Genomic DNA, 22700 nt, shown 5'->3' with positions numbered 1-22700 from the left:
GAAGCATACACTGCTGCCCTTGTGTTGTCTCAATCAAGGTCATCTCACAGGTCAACCTGTGTGTGTAATGATGCTGTTAAAACTTACATCTGACTAAAACTCCTTCCAGAGATTAATCAGTAATAGTTCTGATCATATAACCAGAAACACCTTAACACAAACTAATCCAAACTCAACAGAAGTAAACAGAGAATGGTGTAATTTCAATCCCAGCACAGTGCAAAATGTTTTTTTCTTTGACCCTACACTGTGAAATTGTCCATGACAGGCTTAATAGTTCCTGTTATAAGTCTTGTTTGACTGTTCAGTGAACCAGCCTTCTTAAATGGCCTTGGGCTGTTCCTGCCCGGCTAAGGTCAAATATAAAACCAACCCTTGCAATAAAGCCGTGTTCATTCACCTAAACTACAGAATGGCTCCATCACCTTGACACTCTGACTGTCTGAGCTGTGGAAGATAGAGGAGAAGAGTTTTTACAGAAATCTTACAGAAACCGTACCAATCAGCTCACTTTTTGACCGTCTTTGTGGTTACAGTCTTACAGAATACAGTAAAGAACCATTCATTCTGAATGGAGTTGCCAGTTGCCAGCGACGGTATTCACCTGGCTGCATTCAAACCCAGAGTTCCTCTGTCAGTGGCCACTGGGAAGGCAACACCTGGAGGGTTTAATGAGTCTGGTTACTATCAGTGTTACGGTGATGGGAGCAGTGTAGCGTCTAATGGATCTGATGCTCTGACTGGCTACGAGACACTGGACGCCCCACCACACTATGACTTCTACGCCAACACAGAGGTGTGGGGCCGTCGGAGACGCTTCAGACCGTCTCTGTACCAGCTGTATGCCAACCCTGAGGTGAGGATTCACTGCTTTTTATCAGCTTGTATGCTTCTCATCTCTGTTCAGATAAACACCTAAACTTAAAAAGGAAGAGCTGAAATGCAGGATGAATCGCTGGATGGAAAAAGATGCATTTCTGTCCCTAATTTCCTCTGAATATGTCTGAAATGGTCTTGATCTGTCTTGACAGTTGGGTCTGTCCTGCCTTTTTAGTCCAAAGATTCTGTTGTGAAACAAAAAGTTTTCATTTATAAATCTTATTTTACGGTTCACACAATGAATGAGTTGAAAACTGATTAAACAAACAGTATAACTGTAGTGCTAATCCTACTATCACAGCACTTTTTGTTTCTCTTTATTAGAATGGTCATTTTAGTGTTAAACTACTATCATGAACTTTGATCATCAAAAATTTTAACAGGCAGTTTTCTTGAAAAGAAAAATCTGAGAATTTAGATCATTTCACAGGGAATTCTTTTTATGTGTGTCACAAACAAGAAATTCCTACTCAGTTTGACAGTGGATAAAAAAAACCAAATATCATTATTTCTAAAGTGATGTCTAAACTGAGCGTCTCAGGACACATGGTGTTATACTCTGTACACACTGATTATGGATTTGGGGCTTTATAAATAAAATTGACCAAACGTAATTTGACTTGACCAGGATGACTCCAGACCTCCCATGTATGAGGAGACAACAGGTGAGCGGATGGAAGGAGGAGGAGACAGCTCTGAGGAAGACGAGGATGAGCAAAAGGAGCCACCACCTGAGCCGACACGCTTTGGCTGGATTCAGGGAGTCATGGTACATAGGGTTGGACCAGTCAGCCTACAAATTTCAAATGAGTAGTACACACACAATTTCTTGCCTCCATAGTCACTTTCCTTGTCTTCATTTATTATTGGTTCAATATGAATAAAAACAAATTGCACCCATCAGGCCATAGACAGGTAACTGCAGGTGAATTTCTTAGTATTTACTGCATCATCGTGGTTTACAAGGAAGCTATCCACCAGCACAAACAATACAGAATTTACAGGGCATATAAAGATAATTATGGTCAATTATGATAAAATTTCCAGGTAGTTGTGCTGAAAGTATTTAGGTGTATCACAGTGGCTGTGGCTTTGACCTTTTATTGGGCCACAATGATAAGAAATGTTTTCATAAAGTCATCCTTTCCTGGTAAGATATTTACTGGTAACTTCCAGACATTACACTATGTCCAGCTGTCTCTGCCTTACAGCTTTAACTGAATAAGATGTATGCCTATTTTACCCCTCTACCTTTTAAGTTTGCTATGTAGTAACAAATAATAATTCATTCAGTTATGAAAGAAACCTCTTTATCGTGTAGTAACAGTACAATTTCAGTAACTAACAGCTTGTTATTGCATTGAGTCTGAGATTAGAGATGCAGATTGGAGTCCTTTGGAGGGCCGTGGCAGACAGTACCTATGAATGAATGAATTGGTGTTGAAATTTAAATGCTGACTGGACTTAAACACATCTGGATTATGTGGTACATGCAGTCGGTGACTGTCTGTGTGTGTGTCTGTGTGTCTGTGTGTTGTAGATCCGTTGCATGTTAAATATCTGGGGCGTGATCCTGTACCTGAGGCTGCCTTGGATTACTGCTCAGGCTGGCATAGGTATGTCCAACAAAAAGGTTATTAAGTGAGTTTATTCCATGAAAGCTGACTCACAGTCATTTTCTCTCTTTGTATGTCTCCACATCAGGTCTGACCTGGGTGATCATCCTGCTATCTTCATTTATAACTGGGATCACTGGTCTCTCTACTTCAGCCATTGCTACCAACGGCAAAGTCAAAGGAGGTGTGTTGTTTGCAAATACCAACAGAGAACTAAAGGTCACAAAAAGTGTAAATGAAATGTGAATTCAAACGTACAGTGCTTTGATTGTGTGTGCAGGAATACACAACACATTAGACAATTATAGACAGTATATACATTATATTATTAGTATTATTTATTTAAAAAATTAAAGGCACCATGTAAAACTACTTCTGATGCCTTTGTATAATTGCTGTCAGATAAGAGAGGAGTAAACCCTTGGATTTCCCCCTTGTCTTCAGGTGGCACATACTTCCTGATCAGTCGTAGTCTGGGTCCAGAGCTCGGCGGCTCCATCGGTCTAATCTTTGCCTTTGCCAATGCTGTAGCTGTGGCCATGCACACCGTGGGCTTTGCTGAGACTGTTACAGACCTCATGCGTGTGAGTAGGATTCTGTGTGTTAGTTTCTTTGGACCACTTTCCTACAACGATACCATGATACCAGAAGCTGTGCTTCTTTGTTATCCTCAAACCTTCCAGAGATTTATCTGAAATTTCTTCTTCAGGAACATGGAGCTGTCATGGTGGACACCATTAATGACATTCGCATCATTGGCATCATCACTGTTACATGTCTACTGGGTATCTCGATGGCTGGCATGGCATGGGAATCCAAGGTTAGCTCAGCCAAACGTATGACACCATGGTAAAATGTCATGGTGGTTAATAAATAGTGCACGAGAAGCCAGAGTGAGTAATGGGAGGAGACACTCGGGAACAGAAATAGAGGGTAAACGCTGAAGGTCAGCGTGGGGGTTACAGCAGAGAGATTCACCTGACCTGAGTCTGGGACATGGACTCAATCCCATCCCAGGTGGGGGTGCCTCTAATCCCTGTGTAGTTCAACAGAAAAATAACCCGTGTTTCAGTGTACTAACAGCAAGCTGCCGCTCAGGTGACTGATGAACGCAGCATCAAAATGCATCTGTAGCAGCTGCTTGTATCAGTGTAGCAATGTGGAGGTAATTAGGTTGCTCTTACTGGTGAAATGAGGCATGTGGGGAGGAAAGTGAGAAGCTGGGGGAGACAGAGGTAATAGATGTCCTTTCATGGGTTGCCTCTTTCTGTCAACTACTTGGAAGCTACACAAAAATTATCTATATACCATGTTTATTGTGTTTGCTAGCCCGGCTTTTCCTGCCTCATCCTTGTGTGCATGTGTTTACTGTATGCTCTGCCTTCCACAGGCCCAGGTTCTGTTCTTCCTGGTCATCATGGTGTCATTCGCCAGTTACATTGTTGGAACGATCATCCCTGCTACACCAGAGAAACAAGCCAAGGGTTTTTTTAGCTACAGAGGTGACTATTCAGAGTACCATCAGATTCTTGACTGCGTCTGCAAGTTAAACTTGTTCCAATATAAAGTGAAGCTATTGTGTGTGTGGTAGTTTTTTTTCTACAAATCATGGATCACTAATCTTGTTAACAAATAATGGAAATAAATAGCTGCTTGTTCAAATAATATGTTTCCTCCCTGTCAGAACTTTCCAGTAAGCTTATTGTTTCACCTTCAACAGCGGATATCTTTGCTGACAATTTTGTGCCCAGCTGGCGGGGACCAGGGGGCAGCTTCTTTGGCATGTTCTCCATTTTTTTCCCCTCGGCCACAGGCATCCTGGCAGGAGCTAACATCTCTGGAGATCTGAAGGTATGTCAGATTTTTTCCTTTCTCTCTCCCTAATTCTTTTTGTTTTTAAAACCCTGACTCAGAAAATACCTTGGATTGTTCTGCCTGCTTGGCTTACACACCACCCTGTTCCTGCACATACATGCACATACACATATATGTCGATTAACATACGTGTGGCAATTTATTCCTCAGGTTAAATGCACTTTAAAAAGCCATTATATTGATGTCTTATGTCTTCTCCTTCAAAGAATCCAACAGTGGCCATCCCCCGAGGAACACTTATGGCCATATTCTGGACCACCACATCCTACCTCATCATCTGTGCTACCATTGGTACTGTATGACCGTGCAATTCTGTGTTGTTTTTCTACTTAGTCCATGGTTTCTTACTGTTTACTGTAACACTTTAAGACCTGAATAACATTACTGTGGCATTCATGTAATATCTCTTTTCAGACTTTGAACATATATGGTTCAGTTCAGTGATTTAAAATGAGATTTAAAACACTGCACTACTTCTAACATGTAATTTCTAATATCACTTTAAAATATTCCTACAGTAATTTATGATTTTGTCCTGTTGTGTTTACTCCTCACATATCTTGTTCATATATAATCTTAGTATTCATTTATGATAAAATATATACAATATGTTCATTTGCAGCTACTCAAGAATGAGTTTTTAATATTTTTCTCTGGGGACATTAGTCTAATGTTGTATTATAGAGACAGTTTGTGCTTCTTGTCCAGAGTGTTTTCAGGGAGAGATTTGTTTGCCAGTCACAGGTGCAGTCCGAGCAGCCAAGCCTGAACAAGAGGAGGCAGAATATTGATGAAACACCCACATTAGCATCACCTCCCAGTGTGATTGGCCTTTACTGGTAGATTACCACTGTGAAACTGGAGGCCGTGGAAGGCAGCAATCCATATCTTAATCTGCTACACAGCAGTAACAGCAGGAGGAAAGCACGCCCCACAGATCTGACTTTATCAGTGAACAGGATTTCACTCTGTAAAACCATTTTAGTAGCATAGCCCTGCAGACTGTTGAACAGTGGAACTGATTATCTGAAAAAAATAAAATAAAATTTGCCAGTTCAGTTCATGTGATCTGATGGACACCTTTATGGGGTTCCTTGGTGAGTGTGGACTCTGGGTTGGCTGCTCCCTGTTCCCCATCATAAAACCATGTGAAGTAAAAATCCAACAAATCGTTTGATTGATCAAATGTTCCAAACTAATGTACTGAACTCTGCTTACCAGTTCACCACTAACCACCAAGTACAGTGTTCACTGTGCTGTGCAGCAGTTGAAAAAAATAATATTTCTTTAAATTACACCTTCAAGAAACAACAAAAGTTTGTTATTTCTACCATTAACAAGTAAAATAGTTCATGAGCATGTTCAGGATTACAGCATGTATTTTATTTTAATTCTGTTCTATTTATTTATTTTGGATTGGTCGTTGAGTAATCTTGTATGCACCACGTTTTTTTTTTTTTCCTTCCCAGGATCCTGTGTGGTACGGGATGCATCTGGCTTGTTAAATGACACCCTGTCTTCCTCCTCATCCAGCGAGGACTGCATTAGTGTAGCTTGTGGATATGGATGGGACTTCAGTGAGTGCATCAAGAACGGCACGTGCACCTTCGGCATCAGTAACTACTATCAGGTCAACACAAGCACACACACACACCAAGACACAAGAATGAGTTCAATGTGCATTTATACCACTCTCTGTTATTCAGTATAAAACCTTGCTAGACATTGTTTTTCTGTTAAATTCACAAAGTGCAAGGGAGAAGACAGAGTGTTAAATGAATTCTGGGTAATGCAGTGCTGCAGTCTAAAACAGATTCCTCCTGTTGCCACGTGAGGGAACCAAAGCTTAACACTGCCTCAGCCTGCTGACTTTGGCTGCTCTGTCACTGCCAGAAGCAGAAAATACACAAATAAAACAGTGAGAGCTACAAGCCAACACTAATGTCCTCCTGCATAAATAATTCAGTCCCACTCTGAACAAATCAGTTACATTAACTGTTAATGATTAACAGTAGGTCACCTTGTACACAAGCAAACAGTTTCTTCCCTGGTGGAAGAGATTAGCTTATATTAAGTAAACACCACATTTCTGTCTGTAGTCGATGAGCATGGTGTCGGCCTTCAGCCCTCTCATCACTGCTGGGATATTTGGAGCAACTCTGTCCTCCGCTTTGGCCTGCCTGGTGTCTGCTCCCAAAGTCTTCCAGGTACACACACACACACACACACACACACACACATACACACACACACACACACACACATCTGTCTTTCTTTCTTATTTTCTCTGATGTGACAAAGAAATATTTAATTCTCTTCTCCTTTTTGTCTGGTAGTGTCTGTGTAAGGACAAACTCTACCCTGTCATTGGCTTCTTTGGCAAGGGTTACGGCAAGAATGATGAACCACTCCGAGGCTACCTCCTGACGTACATCATTGCTGCCTGCTTCATTCTCATCGGTGAGGCTTTGAAGGGAATATATATCTTACAAATGACCAGACGCTACTAAAACACAGAGCAACATGTCTCATATATGGGCTGTTACAATGTTATTATTAGCATAATCTCTTAACATAAAAATAATTATTTTTGTTTTAAACTGCATTAAAGTTATTTATAATCCTCAAGATTTCAGCAATGCCAGTGTGTTACCACGGTAACACTAATTGGGGTTTTAGACAACAAACACTTGAACAACCTATTTACAGTGCAGCCCAAAAACCTATTTAAAAAAAAAAGCCAGTCAGAAATAATGATTTAATGCTGCACATGGCGCGAGTAGTTTGTGGACCATTAATAATGCCCAAAATGAGGTTCTTCACTTAAGGAAAATCTTCGGAGTCTAACTTTAAAGACAAATAAGAACCGCGATTCTCTTAAATCTCTTACATTCTTCTTATATCTTCTGGCCTCTGTCTTTCCACCAGCTGAGTTGAACACCATCGCTCCCATCATCTCCAACTTCTTCCTGTGCTCCTACTCTCTCATCAACTTCAGCTGCTTCCACGCCTCAATCACCAACTCACCAGGTAGAAAACTCAGAGGAGGCATATGGATGGATAGATGAACAAACATATGAACAGATGAACATCCCAACCAGCAGGATGAAAACCTTATTGGATAAATGAAAGAAGAATCAATGAAAGACAGAAGAGTTCTGACTTGAGAAAATAGAATTACTGATTGATTCAGAGACATTATAGACATTTGTGTGTGTGCGTGTGTGTGTGTGTGCGTGCGTGCGTGCGTGTGTGTGTGTGTGTGTGTGTGTGTGTGTCTACAGGTTGGCGTCCATCCTTCAGGTTCTACAGTAAGTGGCTGTCGTTGCTGGGTGCTGTGTGTTGTGTGGTGATCATGTTCCTGCTGACATGGTGGGCGGCCCTCATCGCCTTCGGCGTAGTCTTCTTCCTTTTGGGATACACACTCTACAAGAGGCCTGGTAAACTCTCGCACGCTGACACACAATCTCGTGTCACACAACAAGGAGCTGTCCCCCTTCACTGCATCCTTTTAACTTTGCTCTGCTCTGCTCTGTGTTTTAGCTGTGAACTGGGGCTCGTCAGTGCAGGCGGGCTCCTACAACATCGCTCTGAACCAGTGTGTGGGTCTCAACCATGTGGAGGACCACGTCAAGAACTACAGGTCAGTGAGGGTGTGATCCCTCCTGTAGTTTATCTAAAATACCAAGAGGTATACGCTACCCAAGAGTGAACCAATGCAGGCAGGACCAAAACATATGACCAAGAGCAACAAGATTACATGGAGGACATTATGGACTTACAGGGACATCAGTATCAATAAATCTGTGTAATAGCTTAAACCTGTCTGCAGAAGCTGCTGACTAAACTGTCCCACATCTCTCTGGTTATGCTCTTCCTTCAGACCACAGTGTTTGGTCCTGACAGGTCCACCCAGCCGTCGTCCAGCTCTGGTGGATCTGGTCAGCTGTTTCACCAAGAGTCTCAGTCTCATGATGTGTGGTAATGTGGTCATTGTGAGTACAACTCCACTGTCACAAGAATCAGTATTGTCTGGATACACAGTACAGATTACATCTTTTTTTTCTCGATTCAGTAAAAATTAAGAACTAATGATATTTTTAAACATTTGTTCCAGAGTCTTGTCGGTGGGACAATGAACACATTGCGTATCTGCCCCTGTATTTTTCAGACTGGTCCCTCCCCAGGAGCAGTGAAGGAAGCGAGCAGTGACAGACATGTCTCCTGGTTGAACCAACGGAAGGTCAAGTCATTCTACAGAGGAGTGGTGGCCACGGAGCTGCGGTCAGGAGTTAACATGCTGCTTCAGGTGAGAATTGCACCTCATCTATCAGGGAGTAACGTTTAACTTAATGAATCATTACCTCCAAAGCTGCAGTGATTCCAGCAGTAACCATTTATTTTACCTCATCTTGTTACACATACTGCTCTGGATCTGTCTGTATTATGTTTTCATGGTTATCATTGTTTCATCTCATATGAAATTCTCTGCTCCTGATCTGAAGGTGTTGCCTCAATGGCTTCAAGTTCAAGTACTTGGAGTTAACACAGCCAGTTGGTAACCAGCTATGTGAGATCAGTTATCCAGGATTACTAATGTTATGTTCAGTGAAGCCAGATACCTCAAGGAGAGGTTGAATTTGGCCTGTGAGACAGGCCTGACTCCTCTTTTCTTCTTCTTGTGTTGTCGTCTGTCCAACAGGCCGGAGGTTTGGGTCGTATCAAGCCAAACGTTCTGCTGACGGGTTTCAAGAAAGACTGGCGCAGTGACACACCTCAGGCTGCACATAACTACATAGGAATACTGCAGTGAGTACAGTGAATACTTCAGATTCTGTGTGTTCCCTTTTGAACTGTTATTATGAGCACTAAAATTCGATATTAGAACAATGACAAAATGAAACTTGATCTCAAAAATTGTCACCCCAGCCACCACAAATGGTGTTTGTGTGTTCATGCACCTGTATATTCATGTATCTCTGTGTTTCAGTGATGCATTTGATCTACAGTACGGTGTGTGTGTGCTGAGAATGAGGGAGGGACTGGATGTCTCTCATCCACCTCAATCGCACGGTGAGAGCCTTCATTCAAACTAGAGCTGAATAAATCAGTTTTACATCGTCATTGAACTCAATCTATGTCTGTTTGTTTGGAGTTAACCAGCGGTTACAAATCCATAACACAGTTAATTCCTCTGTTCTTGTTTCAGTCAATCCAGGCTTTGATGGAGGACCAGAGAGTATAAGCAGCAACTCTGCCTCTTCCTGCATTCGGACAAGCATTACATGTATGTGTATGCATGATTATATTAATATTCATTTCTTTTATATGTCAAAGCAACTTTGAAAAAAAAGATCTTGAGTAAACCTCGCCTCAGTTGTGCTTAGATATTCATACAATTTGATGTTATTAAACTGTTAAAAAATGTCTCTGTGTATGCAAAATTGTTTGCAGCTTCTATTTCCATCGATCCAGAGATTCAGCCCAACACAGTGTTTCAGAAAAATCAAGGAAAGAAGACCATCGACGTGTACTGGCTGTCTGATGACGGAGGTCTGTTCGTCTCTCCATCCATCGCAATCACCTCCTTCTTTTCTTTTGTCAGGAAAATTATCATAGGTTTCCTCATCACTGAGTGTGTGTGTGTGCGCGCGCGCGCTTCACCAGGTCTGACCCTGCTGCTGCCCTACCTGCTGACCCGCAGGAAGCGCTGGGCCAGATGTAAGGTCCGAGTGTTTGTGGGAGGAGAAACAGATAAAAAGGAGGAGCAGAAAAAGGAGTAAGCACTTGGATTATTTCCCAATTATTTCCATCACATTTTACTGTTTTTTTTCCATCACATTTTCATATTATCTTTTCCAGGGTACTGGCACTGATCAAGAAGTTCCGTCTTGGTTTCCATGATGTTGAGGTGCTGCCTGACATCTACCAGAACCCTCAGCCTGTGAAGTAAGGCTGCCAAAGCTTGTCTATGAGAAAGAACTTCATCAGGTCATGCACACTATATGTGCTTTGATTTGATTATAAACAAAAACTAGTTGGTACTCGGAGAGCATAAACGTCCTGTGATCCTATTCTCTGTTAGAATTCGACAATTACTCAGACTGATCTCCTAAAAACCCTGTGAATGCTGCCTCAGCATTTTAAATCAAGCCTCCATGTCTGTCTCACCAGTGTTCATCAGTTTGAGAACATGGTGGGTCGCTTCAGGCGGAATACAAACCCCAAGCAGGACTCTGACTCTGGGCCTCCAACACAGCAGGAGGAGCCCTGGATGATCACTGACCAGGATTTAGAGAGGAACAAAGCCAAGGTCTGAGACACACACACACACACACACACACACACAGAAACACACACTTAGAAGCACCCTGAATTACACACATTTGGATACAACACATGAAGAATTAAAAGGAAGAAATAATCAATACACAGCTTATATTTTTTCCTCTACTTCCCTCTTTAAAAACTGTAAATGTCCCTGTGGGATTCAGTCTCTCCGTCAGATTCGTCTCAATGAGGTTCTGCAGGACTACTCCAGAGAAGCTGCGCTGATTGTTATGTGAGTACAACAATTCCTCTTTTTATGTTTAGGCTACTTTCTCAAGTTATAAGTTATAATCTGTGAAAGGCTCTTGACTCTTGGCATGTCTATCATTAAATACACTTTTAAGTATAGTCAAGTACAAGTATGGATGTCTTGAACTCATTCTTAGTCAAACACAAACTGTCCACCTCATCAAATCTCCTGTGCTGTCTCCTGACAGCACCATGCCAGTGGGGAGGAGAGGAGTGTGCCCCAGTACTCTCTTCATGGCGTGGCTGGACTTCTTGTCACGTGATCTGAGACCCCCAGTCCTACTGGTCAGAGGAAACCAGGAAAACGTTCTCACCTTCTACTGCCAGTGAAATGTCACCATGAGTCGAATGCACATATAATGAAGCAAATTATTATCCTGACATTATTTATCTTAAGTTACAAATGACAATGCATTGATGACTACTGATGATTATCTAATCCTGTAATTAATGTATGATTCTTGTCAATATTATATTGTTGCCTTTAATTCAAAATCTGGATGATCTTGACATTTTTTAAGTATTGCAAACACAAATCTCCCTTAGAAACATTGAAAATTGAAGCCATTTCTGATTGTAAACAGTTATTTATCAAAATGATTTGCACATAAAATGTTTTGTTTCCTTTCCTCAAATTTATGGCACATGAGACCAAATTAAGACCAAATTTTGTTGAAAAAAGTTTAAAATTATGAAAGGCTTTTTAAGTACATAGGAAGCATTTTATATAATGAGACTGTGTGTGTGTGTGTGTGTGTGTGTGTGTGTGTGTGTGTGTGTGTGTGTTGCATATTCACCAATCATAGATAGGAAAGGCGCTCCACCCTCTAACCCACTCCACCTGTTGCAGCTCTGCCTTTAATCGATAATCTGAGTGCTGATTCTGAGCAGTGCCACATATTTGTGTTGGCTGGTAAAGACATTATTTTTGTACATTCAAGTTTATCTGTAGTTGATGACTGATAATTTAGATTTCAAGAAAATACAGAATAAAGATGTAGTGGTTCTATTTGTTGTATCTTTTCGTGCATTGGCTGAGGACAGCAGACCATAGTGTGGTATAGCACCTGGCACCTTGACCCTGAATTCTTATCAGCATCACAGGTGTTCTCCTGTAACAGACCCTGACCTTTGACCTCTCTTAAGGGGACACATCACAATAATTATTCCAGTAGAATATTATTTTGTGTCAGACTACAGAAGTCACCTTCATCAGTGTGCCGTTCCACGATCATCACTATCTGCAGGGTGCATGTTTCTGACATGTTGCAATTAAAATGAGAGACTGACACACTGGTTCATATATTGTCTTTCAATGTTAATTGCCATCTGCCAAATCATTTGATCGGGTTGGTTTGTTATCTGTGATCTATAGTTTAACACCTTATAACACTTGTTTTTTTTTTAGTTTGCAATTCTTTTACATCATCTGTAAGTTAATTTAGAGATCATGTAACATGACTGATGTAACTTCAGCGGATAAACAAAGTTCTGCACTCAGGAAAATTAGCGTCACAGATCGTAAAGACAAGAGCTGTCACTCTGCTCCCATTCTCATTTACAAATGTCAAACACGGCAGATAATTTACAGGGACTACGAGTAACATTAAATGAAATGTATAAATGGTTTCAGACACCTATTAATTATGGGGAAATGCTGCAACGGAGCAGAGTTTTAGAGCATGTTCCTCCATTAGTGTATCGGCGGAACAAAGAAGCCGTGATTGGCACCGGAATTAACGATTTCACGTCCGTAAAAATCGAAATAAACGATCTTCGGAATCAGTAATTCATAATACTGCGCATGCTCACACTCGACGAGTCCCAGAGCCTCCACGTCTGAGCACGAGCGGGACGTAGCCAATCAGTAGCGGCCACAGTGTGTTTGGAAACAACATTCCTCCTCGCGAAAGTCCCGTATGAGGACTAGAAGAGAGACACATCTGGCGTCAGCTGAGTCCAAAGAAGTTTCTGTTTAGACAAGACAGTTTTCGCCGCTTTTCTTTTGTCTCTGCTGAGAAACCGTTTCTCAAGGACTGTTTTTGTTTTTGTCACGGGTGTAGCTGTAGCGGCTAAACGCTATCATACTTTAGCGCGAGACTGCAACGAGCGACAGAGTAAAAATGGATGTGGGAGATTCTCAACAAAAGATGATTACTCTTCTCATAAAAACGCCCAGCCAGAACCAGGGGGACCAGATCGTCGAAGGAGTCCATCTGAACTGGACTGTGAAGGACCTAAAAACGCATTTGTCGACCGTTTACCCCACCAACCCGGTGAGTCAGAAGGAGACAGTTTAGTTAGCCGGCTAATGTAAAAGGAAGCGGGTTAGTTCGTGTTTTGCAGTGTCCTGACATGAGCGAGCTGACGGAGTCAAAGAGGCTGCTGCTAGTTAACATCTGTCAGCCATTTCCCTGTTACTGTCTGACTTTCTTCCTGTGTGCTCTCACAAAACGTACAGCAGTATGTTTGAACGGAGCCTGTTAAATAATTAGCGACACAATGCCGCTGTTGGATAACGATAACAGCTGAACGGCAGAGTGAGCTGGACCCAGACTCATCAGAGAGTTAGCCAAGTACCTAAAACCTTAAGCACATGTGACTACCAAGTTTCATCCTCCCCTAGAAGCTGCAGTGTTGAAAGGAGCACCGTCCGTAAAGACAGCAGCTGAGATGACAGAGGACAGATGCTCGGAGGAGGATCTGTGCTTCAGTGAAAATATTAGCTCCCTCCAAAATAGTGTTTCACAGACGAGGTGGGGCCAGGCAATAGACTGTGAAACGCCTTGACAAGCCAGGTTTTAGAGTACAGTTAGTGATCACTGAGTTAGTCACCGTCAGTTCGTGGGAAGTTTAGCCATGTGCTTCCGCAGTGACAAGAATGAGTCTCCCGTGTTAATTAAATTGAAACAGAGAATTATCACGTACAATAAACACATACAAAGTCAGTACATAAAACATATGTATTACATCTGTATTACACAGAAATACACGTATGCATACAAATGACCCAAAGCAGGTTTTAAAATTTTAAGACTTTAGTCTTTTCCTGACTTTACAAGCTGCTGTTTTGTGAAGAACAGCTATTAGACAAGGACTCTGCTTGATTTTTTGTTTTCATTGTTTGTGTTTGGTGACTGAGACTGTCAGTGAATGAAGACCATTAATGACAAAGTTTTGGAGCAAATGTTGATCATCTGAAGATGTTACTTACTTACTAGTGTGGTGGGTATAGGTTTATCATAATTATTTCATACATTTCTTTAATGTAAAGCACTTAAAACCACTATTTTTTTTACTATATCTCTTGTGCACATAATTTATATTGTGCATTTACTTTTTAAATATTTTTTTATATTTAAAGCCTCCCTGAAAACAGCTTCATTTTGTGACTTTTACTGTACAAATACACTTGCTCTTTCCACTAAATTTGGTTTAAATTTTGCACTCAGCAGCTACTGTCACTGGCGCTGTGAAGAATCCCTCTAGGTTGTTTCCCATCCAGACACGTCATCTAAGTCAAACAGCCGTCTAAAAAGAATATGTGAAGTGGTTAAGTTACTTTATCCCAAAATGTTTACTAACCAGAACATATTTGTTTCCTTTCTCTTAAGGCCGTGAGTGACCAGAGACTGATCTACGCTGGTAAACTGCTGCCTGACCATCTACACCTTAAAGATATTTTGAGACAGGTATGTGGGAGAATATGTTTGTCTGTTTGAAAGATTTTCTGGAATTTTCTAGAACCTCATGTCAGTAAAGTTTTTAACATATACTAACTGCAAAATCGCTGAGCATGTTGATTTCACAGTTATTAGGTGCACCTAAACAAAGCTTATGCTGTCTGATAAACGGGGTAGACTTAAGATTGGAAACACCTCTCAGACGTTGAATCAAGCCTACTCTCACCGACCTGTGTCTCATAATAAATGGCCACAAAAAACTTCTGTGACCTATGAAAGGGTTGTTGTTCTGTCTGAAACCAGTACAGCATAATATTTCACATGTGGTTTTTGTGTGTGGATTCCAGTGGAGGTTCAGATAGTACAAGCTGTAAGACAACTCCAGCACTGAAAGACATCCAGTGTCCATAAAGAGGATCAACCACGCCACTTGTGGTCTTTGATTCTGTCTCAAGGGCTGAAGCACAAAGTGTGTAGAGCAGTCAACATCTTGAGGAAGATTTCAGGACCAGACTCAGAGGATCTAGGACCAAACAGTCTGATCTGATCCTGTACCATGTTCCAATATTTTGTGGACAAAAAAAAAACACAAAGAGGGATTTATGGAGCTGTGCAGTAATCGCCTTGACATAAATTATCAAAAGCATGTGGGTGTGAGCCTGACCTGGAATTTGTTGTCAATGGGAGAATGAAGGACACATGATCCCTCTTTTCTGCTTCTCTCTCCTCTGTTATCCTTATCAGGCTTATGTTCACTGTCAGTGGAACAGCTCCAAAAAGTCTTTGTTTGGTTGTTTTTAGTGCTGGTAGAGACAGATTCATCAGTGTGTTTCACCAAGCAGCTTTTCTGATCGGGTATTTATCTCTTCTCTCTCAGACGGACTCCATTCCAACACTGCATCTGGTGTGTGCTTTTAGGAATCCACCCCAAGGGCCTCTGGGAGCTAGACCTAAGGTGAGAAGTGATGGTATTTAGTCATATTCAACTTTTCTGATAACCTAGGCAGCGTTTTCAGAAAGTACTTTTTCTTGAAGATACCTCACAGAAAATTCAGTGAATAGCTGAGACAGTGTGGATCTGCCCTAACTGGGCTGAGGGCGTCTGTCAACATGTCTCTGTAGTTCTCTTTCTGAAGAGGTAGCAGTTCATAAGAAAAGACTTTTAAACAAGTCACAACAAGCATGTTGCCAGTTTCCCCCATACCTATTTAAAAATAAAGTTCCCCAAGTTCCCCAAATCAGATTTACCGTAAATGTCAAATCATCATTATTTTATAATTATTCCATTAGTTCTTCAAATGTATCCTCACAGCAGCTTGATAGATGAAACCTCAGAGGTTAGTGAAACTCCTGCTGGTTTTATTTTTAAAGGGTGAAGCCATGTGAGCAGAACAGTTGGTTTCAGGCTGTGCTCCGGTCAGCAGCATCTTTCTGTTCCTTCTCACTTTCATGTATTCGACTTCCTTATGTGCACTTTATTAGTGGGTCCTTAAAATGTTTCTTTTAAAATGAAATAAATTATTTTAAAGTTATAATAACTCGTTTGTTCAGTATAAGATGATATCGTGTTAACCTTTGGGTGGATTTCACTCATAGATGATTTCTGATCAGGGTTAGCAGTGTAGGTTATTGTTCTTCCTCAAATAATAAAATTCAGTCAATCAACAAATTGTACCTGTTGGACACTATGAACAAAGTCTAAAGACATTGTAGTAAATATAAAGTCTTTGATGAAGTGTGAGATAAACATCAGTGCATAGACGTTCCAGTCAGCGGCTTTAGTTTGGAGACTCACAGGTGCACTTCCTCACCTCCTCCCTCACCTCCTCCCTCATTACCATTCCACCGCGGAGTGGAAATGTTTCACTTCAGCTGTCATCCTTCACAGATCAGCCAGAGTTTCAAGATCAAAAGTACTGACACTCAAAACACTTTCAGGTGGCCTGCTGTGCTTGAACAATTGCTGCAAAACCTCAGAGTGTACACCCTGAGCCACACAACAGATGTCTACGGATCATACAGTGGTACTGAATGACATACACGTACTTATTGTCTTTATAGACTAAAGAGACAGAACAACCACATTCCTCTGCCCCAAGGCCCATGGCAGCCTCTGCTTCACCCACTCCCAGCAGCTCCTCCACTCCAAGCACACCGGAGCTGAGGCAGAGGAGACAGACCTCTTCAACCCCAGCTGCTGCTCCAGCTCACACACAGACCCCAGCGTCTCCACCATGGACTAATTCATGGCCTGCTGCAGCAATGTAAGCCATAAACGAAGGACCTATGTATCTGTTTGAGCATATTCACTGCTTCAGATCTGACTGTGCTCAGATTTTCATATTTGATGATTTCAAGCAACATTTTGTCAGTGTTGCCCTGATAAATGAAGTTGCATCTTCAAAGATTTAATGCATTAAATACATATGTTTTTAATTATCAGTTCTTTGTGAACCCTCATTGTGCATGTGACCACATTACCAAGTGCTGAGGGGAAATGAAAGAGGACACGCCAGACCGTTTATTGAGACACACCCTTGATTTTTACCTAGAAGGGTGTTTCAGCTTAACACAATGCAGACACTTTCACTCCCATGAACACAGTTGGAATTCGATAAAGGTTGCTGTGTCGAACACATATTAAAAGTCTCTGTGATCTTTCCACTTCAGGCCTGGAGCACCACAGATGACCCAGCCAACCTTTCCCACCTACTCCCTGTACAGCCCTCAGCAGCTACTGTGGCTCCAGCATGTCTACGCCCGACAATATTACATGCAATAGTGAGTTTTCATTTTGATTTTTTTCTACTTTCTCATTGCTGTGAGCCTTGTTCTGACATGGACACGGACGACTCTGTCGTACTTGTTTCCAGTGATGTTTGTCTCGTTTTCCAACCAACAGCCACGCAGCTCTGGCAGCAGCAGGCACCGTCCCCTCTGCACCAGCCTCAGTCACTGGCCAGTATCCTCCTGTTCCTGCTCACCAAGTACCTGTACCAGCCCCCTTAGCCAATCAGAACCCCATCGACAACCTGCCGGTGAATCAGAACCCGGTGCAGGACGCCGCTTTCATGAACCCAGGAGAGGCCAACCAGAACATGCGGATGAACGCACCGGGCGGGCCTGTAATGGAGGACGAGGAGGATATGGAACGAGATTGGCTGGACTGGTTGTACTCTGCTGCAAGATTCTGTGTTCTGCTCATGATTGTGTACTTCAACTCCAACCTGAGTCGCTTTCTGCTGGTGATGGGCACCCTCGTCCTCATGTACCTGTGAGTGTGGTGTGTTTGCGTTGTGTTTTAATAGCTGTGAACCGTTCCAAACAGCTTCACTGTGCTGTTGTGGGTCCAGTGAGAGCAAGGAAACCCCTCAGTTCACCACATTAATCATTCAAAGGGTCTAAAAGGAGGCAGGGTAGTGTGTTGTGACTGTGTGTGATAGTAAGCAGCAGTACATCATGTATGTTCCTGCCTGTTTGGAAATTTAAGTAGGAAATCACTAGAAAGAGCAGTATAGTAGACACACCTGCTATTTTCCGCCGTGTCACTTAATAAACAAAGTAGGTGATGAGTGTGCGTACATACGACCAAGCCTTCAGGATTTGTACCCTTGAAACCTGTTATACCAGAGCTTCATATCAGAACAAACAGCCAAGCTCAAGGTATTTGATGTTAAACAGGAGCGGTATGTCTCGGTCCGAGTAGATGGAAGAGTAAATACGTATATGAAATAAGAGCCTTCAAAATTTGCTGATGTAGGCTTAAGTGAATAAGGAGGCTGTGAAACTGAAACATGATTTACTTTGTTAAAGAGATATTTTGTGGATGGTTTACTAGTTAATTTCAAGAACCATGTGGAACATGTCCTGTCTCAAAAATGGACAGGACATGTTGTTTGTGGTGAAACATTGGTCTTTAGATGAATACAAAGTGCTGGAAGTGTGACTCCACCTCAGATGTTGACATGTTTAGTTTGTGTGCCTTGAATTAACCACCTGGACACCTGAAAATCATCTGAGTCGTCCTCCAGGAGTGTAGCTGTAGTGTAGCTTGTCCAGAGTGAATGCATGGTCCACACCAGCTACAAAAAAAACAATTCCAAAACCAAAAGGGTTTATGGGTAAAAGGAAGCAGAAGCTTGGACCTAATCACCAGGGTTCCTCATACTTGGAAAGCTTGGCCAAGAAATTCAAACCACAGTTTCAACCAGGGCTCCAATTTAGTTACTTCCTCATGCTGTGTGAACTCCACCGAATAAATATCACTGCAGAGAAATTGAAGTTAAATCTCTCTGTATTTATTAGGGACAGGAAATAGCTTTTTATGCTGTTAAGAAGACAACACAACGCTGTCTAACCTCCGCTGCTGGATAAAAGTGGTGCTGTCTGGTTAAGAACTCAATGATATTATAGATATATGTCACTTATAATATCTGCTTGGAGCAACTGAGACAGTAACACAGTCTCTACATCTGTGTATGTGTCACTACAAGCTGCTGTTTAAGGACAAATCTAGTGCTTTTAACCTGGGGCCTGTTATAACCAGCAGACACAAAATCTGTTGCAGTGTAGAAGGGAAGACTGTATTACTGTCAGCTCATGTGGGGAATGTCGCCACCTGCTGGTGTAGTAAGTAACTGCACCTCAGATTTGTAGATTTCTCGGGGGGGGGGGGTTTCTACAGTTAAGTTACTCAAATTAGACAAAAATACACAAACAAACAGGAGTGAAATCACAAACATCACAAGGCTCACAAACTGGCAGGAGGTCATCCATGTGCGAAAACCTGTTTCACATACACAAATGGATCCGTCAACGTCTAAACGGGTAGTTTAACAGACTACAAAAGTCAGTTCTGTAGTAGCATCCACTTAACCATCAGGGTTCCAGAGCAGCCCCATAAACTTAGTTCCTCTCCTGTTTTTGTCGTCCACAGGCACACTGCTGGTTTGTTTCCCTTCAGAAGGCACCAGGCTCAAAGACCCAACCATGTGCAGCCCCCTGAGGTCCAGCAGAACGAGAACAGGATTCCAAATCCTAATCCAGTAAGAAACCATGTCCCAGATTGTTAGCTCTCATCCACTTTTTTCATCTTTATCCTCATATCTCAGGGGTTCCAAGGCCTCTGCTTTGTTTGGGTCTGGTCTAAAACCTGCATGTAGTCATGGATGTTCCCTTTAAATGTACCAGAATACCACTGTGGAGTCTAATCTTTTCACAGTAGACTAAAATAAGCACCTGTATGTTGATCTATGATTGAAATAGCAAACGTTTGCTGAAAAACACTTTGATCGTTTTGATGATAATATTGTGTCCTGTCACATCAGGCTGTCGAGCTCGCTGACAGACAACGGGAGGAACCTGCTGCTGCAGCAGAAGGATCTGATGGACAAGGACCGTTGACAGCAGTTTTAGTTCCACCTCACAGGGTGTCAGTCATGTGGACAGCCTGGGTTTTCTTCAAAACTTTCTTCTCCTCCCTCATACCTGAGGCTCCTCAGGGTGTGGCCAACTGACCACCTCGGACAGAGGACTGATAGAGACAGCAGGCTGTTTGTTTCTCAGAGGGGGAACAGTAATCTCTGGAGGTGTTGTTTGTAAAGTGGGTGGAAGGACGAGGAAGATGAAGGGAGCTGTCAACTCAAGAGGAAAGAAAAACAAGGACATTGCATGCAAATCAACAGTGACGTCCCACCAGACTCTTGGACAGTAGGGCTACGAGCTTCTGTGTGACATTGCTCAAAGTGACAGTACACAATAGATTTTTTTTTTGCTTTAACTCATCATTATGAAGTAAATGTTGATTTCACAGTGTTATGGCTATAGAATAATGACACCATCAGCTTTTATATTAGTTACCTATAAGCCTCACTTTCACTATGCAACTATTTCTGTCACCAAGTACGAAATCTCACTGGAAAATGGAGGCTGGATTTATGGCACAGAGGAAGTGTGCGTGCCAGTGCACAACCAAAACAGAAAGCTTTCCCTGGGAAATGGCAGAGGGTGGAACAACTGGAGTAACTGTGGAAACTCGACCTGGCAAAAGAAAAAGAGCCCTGGTGTCAGGCAGAGCAAAGAAAATGAAGGGGTGATAGAAAATGAGGGAAAACGAGTGCGAAGCGAACATGGGCATTCACTCATACATTCTCGATGGAGAAGGTTCAGAACTGAACTGAAGTGGGGGGAGTTAAAAAGTTCTCTGTTTCCATTTTTCCACAAGTCAAACACCAGCAAAATAAAGCAGTGCCAGGCCATTGAATTGCCAAAAACATGGACAGGAAACAAAGACAACACATCAGACGTCATGTACGTCCAGTGGAACTCGCACCAGAGTCAAGGCCTTATAGGACAAGTCCAGATACCTGGATTGAACAGTAGGTGGCAGCAGAGGGTAAAACATTGACCTCTGGCACTATTGGACTGTCCCCACTGATGTACACGAGCCTTCTGATTCCTAAAGGATTTGAAATCAGCTTGTCAGAATTCCAGAGATTGATTTTTTTTCCAATCAAACAGTAGAAACATAAGATATTTAGAAAAGAAAGAGAGGAATTCAACCCACTTAAATTCAGGGCAATAAAAGCTGATTTCATTTCTTAGTGGCCTACAAGATTCAAATGAATTGGGCCTTCTGCTTCCATACAGTCACTGTACTGATTGTTAAACAGCGTCATGCTGTCAGAAACTGACCGTGGCAAAACTTCAGCTCACAAACAAAACTGGACGAGGAGAACAAAATCCACCCCGAGAACAAAAACAGTCCATTTACAACACATCATCATGATCACAACATCGTACTTCTCATATGACTTTTTCTTTAACAGGTATGTTTTTGGTTGATTTTCCTGTTAAGGCTCAGATTGTTTCAGATGAAGGTGATTTTGACCAAATACAGATTATAAATTGTTTTGTCTTCTGCCAAATCATCGGGCGTATTTTCTGTAAAATAGTGATGTTGGCACAGAAACAAAAATCAAGTCTTGTAAATATGTGTACACAAAGCACTTTACAACATGTATCTTATGCAAGCTTCTTTACTCATAGAGGGGTTAGGATTTATTATTCTTCACATGGAGATTCCTAATATAAATATAATGCCCAGAGGGCTCAGAGTTTTTCTCTGAAATTTTTAGGTCAAGTCTAAAATCAGAACAGATAAATAAAATGTTAAAGGTAAGATCAGTGCTATTTAAATTCCAGTAAATATTGCTTAAGAAAAATTATTTATAATGTCTGAAACTAGTCGAAGGTTTGTGGGGCTTCTATAAAGTTCTCTTTGCAACCACTCAGATGCATAAATAAATATAACTTTTTGTTAATCTAGTCCCAGTCTTTGTTTTGCCTTTACTAGCTGATTATTATTGGGGGTTTTTTCTCTTTTTGGTCTATAACAAGGACTAAGAGGGTTTTATTGTCTTCTTTTAACCATGTGATTCCCCCCCTATAATCCAGTTCATTTTGTGTGCTGCATTAGCCCCTCCTGTAAAGTTAGCACTCTGATTCCCTTTGGGAAATGACTCTAGTTGTTGTGACATTAGTCACTGTGTAAAATTGGAAATTTTAATGCTACTTGAAGAGTTTTTTTTTTCTTGTCTGTCTTTCTGTGAGAATTGCTTATTGACGGATGCTGCAGAAGGAGCTGTGTGAGGAGGATTTGCAATAATGGATGCAATAAATGTTCTTAACTTTAATGGCCCCTTTGTCATCTTGATTTCTGTTGCAGATTTTGCAGATGTGGTTTATTAGGACAGTGTTTCCACAGATTTCGGCAGAAAGAGTCCAGCTAGAGTTTGTTGACCCCATGTTTAAATGCGGGAGCTCTCTGAAGGACACACATGTACAAATATTATTACCTTGACTACACTCAATAGTTGCACTGGCCTCATTACAAATACCAGCAAAGTTTGCTACTCCCAGTACACCCTCATGTTAACACAAGTCTCCCCAGTTGACGTGTGTGTTCTCAGTCTGTCACATTCTAACTGACAAAGCTTTGATACTCTATGTATTCACTTTGGAAAGTTACAGCCAAGGTGAGCAACATTAGCATTCATCTGGAGCTGTG

At 41.7% G+C, this 22700-nt stretch overlaps 2 protein-coding genes across 2 annotated transcripts; both read left to right on the top strand.

Moving 5' to 3' along the window:
• The first annotated feature begins 571 nt into the window (after window positions 1-571).
• slc12a3 (solute carrier family 12 member 3) lies at window positions 572-11703 on the top strand. Its single transcript, XM_041037838.1, has 26 exons — window positions 572-856; window positions 1508-1648; window positions 2420-2495; window positions 2584-2679; window positions 2940-3079; window positions 3205-3315; window positions 3886-3997; window positions 4216-4346; window positions 4577-4661; window positions 5840-6000; window positions 6470-6577; window positions 6707-6830; window positions 7299-7400; window positions 7655-7810; window positions 7914-8013; window positions 8254-8365; window positions 8542-8679; window positions 9073-9179; window positions 9361-9443; window positions 9580-9657; window positions 9825-9923; window positions 10038-10149; window positions 10233-10319; window positions 10545-10683; window positions 10865-10932; window positions 11138-11703. Exons 1-26 carry the CDS (start codon window positions 572-574, stop codon window positions 11277-11279), a joined length of 3093 nt encoding a protein of 1030 aa, XP_040893772.1. The 3' UTR covers window positions 11280-11703.
• A 1134-nt stretch (window positions 11704-12837) lies between these two features.
• herpud1 (homocysteine-inducible, endoplasmic reticulum stress-inducible, ubiquitin-like domain member 1) lies at window positions 12838-21748 on the top strand. Its single transcript, XM_041038987.1, has 8 exons — window positions 12838-13225; window positions 14564-14641; window positions 15510-15587; window positions 16694-16896; window positions 17303-17413; window positions 17535-17906; window positions 19569-19677; window positions 19960-21748. Exons 1-8 carry the CDS (start codon window positions 13073-13075, stop codon window positions 20146-20148), a joined length of 1293 nt encoding a protein of 430 aa, XP_040894921.1. The 5' UTR covers window positions 12838-13072; the 3' UTR covers window positions 20149-21748.
• Window positions 21749-22700: the final 952 nt, after the last annotated feature.

Source organism: Toxotes jaculatrix, chromosome 5, assembly GCF_017976425.1.
Source record: "Toxotes jaculatrix isolate fToxJac2 chromosome 5, fToxJac2.pri, whole genome shotgun sequence".
NCBI classification, from domain to species: domain Eukaryota; kingdom Metazoa; phylum Chordata; class Actinopteri; family Toxotidae; genus Toxotes; species Toxotes jaculatrix.
Note: the sequence above shows the minus strand (reverse complement) of the source record. Positions and strands in the feature narration are given on the sequence as shown.

Coding starts and splice junctions, on each gene's coding strand:
- herpud1 (XM_041038987.1), top strand. CDS start 13,073: ATGGATGTGGGAGATTCTCAACAAAAGATGATTACTCTTCTCATAAAA. Junction 17,414..17,534: donor CGACAATATTACATGCAATA/GTGAGTTTTCAT, acceptor TCCAACCAACAG/CCACGCAGCTCTGGCAGCAG. Junction 17,907..19,568: donor ACCCTCGTCCTCATGTACCT/GTGAGTGTGGTG, acceptor TGTCGTCCACAG/GCACACTGCTGGTTTGTTTC.
- slc12a3 (XM_041037838.1), top strand. CDS start 572: ATGGAGTTGCCAGTTGCCAGCGACGGTATTCACCTGGCTGCATTCAAA. Junction 2,496..2,583: donor TACTGCTCAGGCTGGCATAG/GTATGTCCAACA, acceptor TCTCCACATCAG/GTCTGACCTGGGTGATCATC. Junction 6,831..7,298: donor TGCCTGCTTCATTCTCATCG/GTGAGGCTTTGA, acceptor TCTTTCCACCAG/CTGAGTTGAACACCATCGCT.